Raw genomic sequence first — 2,023 nt, 5'->3', positions numbered from 1 at the left:
TTAATTACAGGTAGTCCACAGGTGTGGAGTGTCTGACTTTTGGACAACTCATACATGACATTTAATGTGCAAATGTCTTTGAAACTATTGAACTAGCCCCTATTTTCAACAGATTATTTATCACAATTACTTTCACTTGCTGCACGTGTAGCTTTGAAATCATTGAAAAGGCTTCTGGAATTTTCTTGGAATAAATGAAGGTTAAATAAGAACATATGCACCTGTTGCCACTATCTACAAATTCTTAAACATTCAGGGACAACTATAATTCATAACAGGAGTTCCTGGAAATGTCAGGAAGTGAAATTATCTTCTAGGTAAAAGAGAAGTGGAATTAACCTTATGCTTTATAACCAGGACTCCAGACTCCTGGGAGAAAGGCACCTCAGGATTCCATCACGTCCCCTTTTTGCAAGAGAACCACTTTGTTTTTCTTGAATCTTACACCATGATAGTGTGATAGTGTGGAGGTGTGGTTCTGTCCTTGTTCCAGTGCGTAGCCATGGTCCACTACTTAGGGCATGTGATTTCTCCCACAGTGCATCAACAGTGAGGCCAGGGCAGCCAACTTTACCAGCTCCCTGAACTTACCTGACAAGACGCTGCAGTTCGTGAAAGACCACCCTCTAATGGATGACTCCATCATGCCATATGAGGGCAAGCCTCTGCTAATTAAGAAGGATGTGAACTACACTCAGATTGTGGTGGACAGGGTGCAGGCTCTGGACGGGACCATCTATGATGTGATGTTTATCAGCACAGGTAGGTTCACTAACACTACACAGTCATATGCATTGTTAGGTGCCTTTGAGTCAGTTGCAACCATAGCAACCTAATATACAATAGAAGAAAACACTGCCTGGTCCTGTACCACCCTCACAATTGTTTTTATATTTGAACCCATCGATGTAGCCTCTGCGTCAATCCATCTTGCCTAAGTTCTTCCTGTTTTTCACTGTCCTGCTACTTTACCAAGCTTGATGTCCATCTCTAGGGACTGGTCTCTCCTGATAACATATCCAAAGTATGTGACATGAAGGCTTGACATTCTTGCCTCTAAGGAGCACTCTGGTTCTACTTCCAAGACAGATTTGTGCTTTTGGCACCCCATAGTACTTTCAATATTCTTTGCCAGCACCACAATTCAAATGTATTGCTTCTTCTTTGGTCTTCCTTATTTAATGTCCAACTTTCCCATGCATAGAAGACAATTGAAAATATCATGGTTTCATCAGGTGCACCCTAGTCCTCAAGTATCATCCTTGCTTTTCAATACTTTAAAGAGGTCTTGTGCCCCAGATTTACTCAGTGCAATGTACTGTTTGATCTGTTGACTGCTGCTTCCATGAGCATTGATTGTCCAAGTAAGAAGAAATTGTTGACAAAGTCACTCATTTCTCCATTTATCATGATGTGACCTATTGGGTCAGTTGTGAGGATTTTGGTTTTCTTTACATTGAGTTGTAATCTATGTGGAAGGCTAAAATTCTTTATCTTCATCAACAAATGCTTTAAGTTCTCTTTACTTTCTGTAAGCAAGGTTGTGTCATCTGCATATCCTAGGTTGTTAATAAGCCTTCCTCCAATCCTGATGCCACATTCTTCTTCATATGATCTAACCCCCCTGATTATTTGCTCAGTATACAGATTGATTAAGTATGGTGAGAGGATACAACCCTGACCTACACCTTTTCTGATTTTAATGCATGCAGTATCCCCTTGTTCTGTTCACACAATTGCCTCTTGATCCATGTACAGGTTCTGCATGAGCACAATGTAGGGTTCTGGGATTCCCATTCTTCTCAAGGCTGTCCATAGTTTATGGTCAGCACAGTCAAATACCTTAGCACAGTCAATCAAACACAAGTAAACCTCTTTCTGATATTCTCTGCTTTCAGCTAAGAGCTACCTGACATCAACAATAACATCCCTTTTCCATGTCCTCATCTGAATCCAGTCTGTAACCCCCATAGCTCCCTCTCAAGATACTGCTAGAGCCAGTGTTGGATGATCTTCTGCAAAC

At 41.2% G+C, this 2,023-nt stretch overlaps 1 protein-coding gene across 1 annotated transcript in view; it reads left to right on the top strand.

The window, feature by feature from the left end:
- The window catches only part of SEMA4D (semaphorin 4D), an 88,787-nt gene that overhangs the window by 60,152 nt on the left and 26,612 nt on the right, over positions 1-2,023 (top strand). Inside the window, exon 10 of the mRNA XM_030885418.2 lies at positions 540-762. Within this exon, the coding sequence (XP_030741278.1) occupies positions 540-762 (223 nt within the window). The remainder of the gene's footprint in view (positions 1-539; positions 763-2,023) is intronic.

Source organism: Echinops telfairi, unplaced genomic scaffold, assembly GCF_000313985.2.
Source record: "Echinops telfairi isolate 266 unplaced genomic scaffold, ASM31398v2 ScPeMD7_27;HRSCAF=92, whole genome shotgun sequence".
NCBI lineage: Eukaryota > Metazoa > Chordata > Mammalia > Afrosoricida > Tenrecidae > Echinops > Echinops telfairi.
The sequence above is the reverse complement of the archived record's forward strand: the minus strand, read 5'-3'. Positions and strand labels throughout refer to the sequence as shown.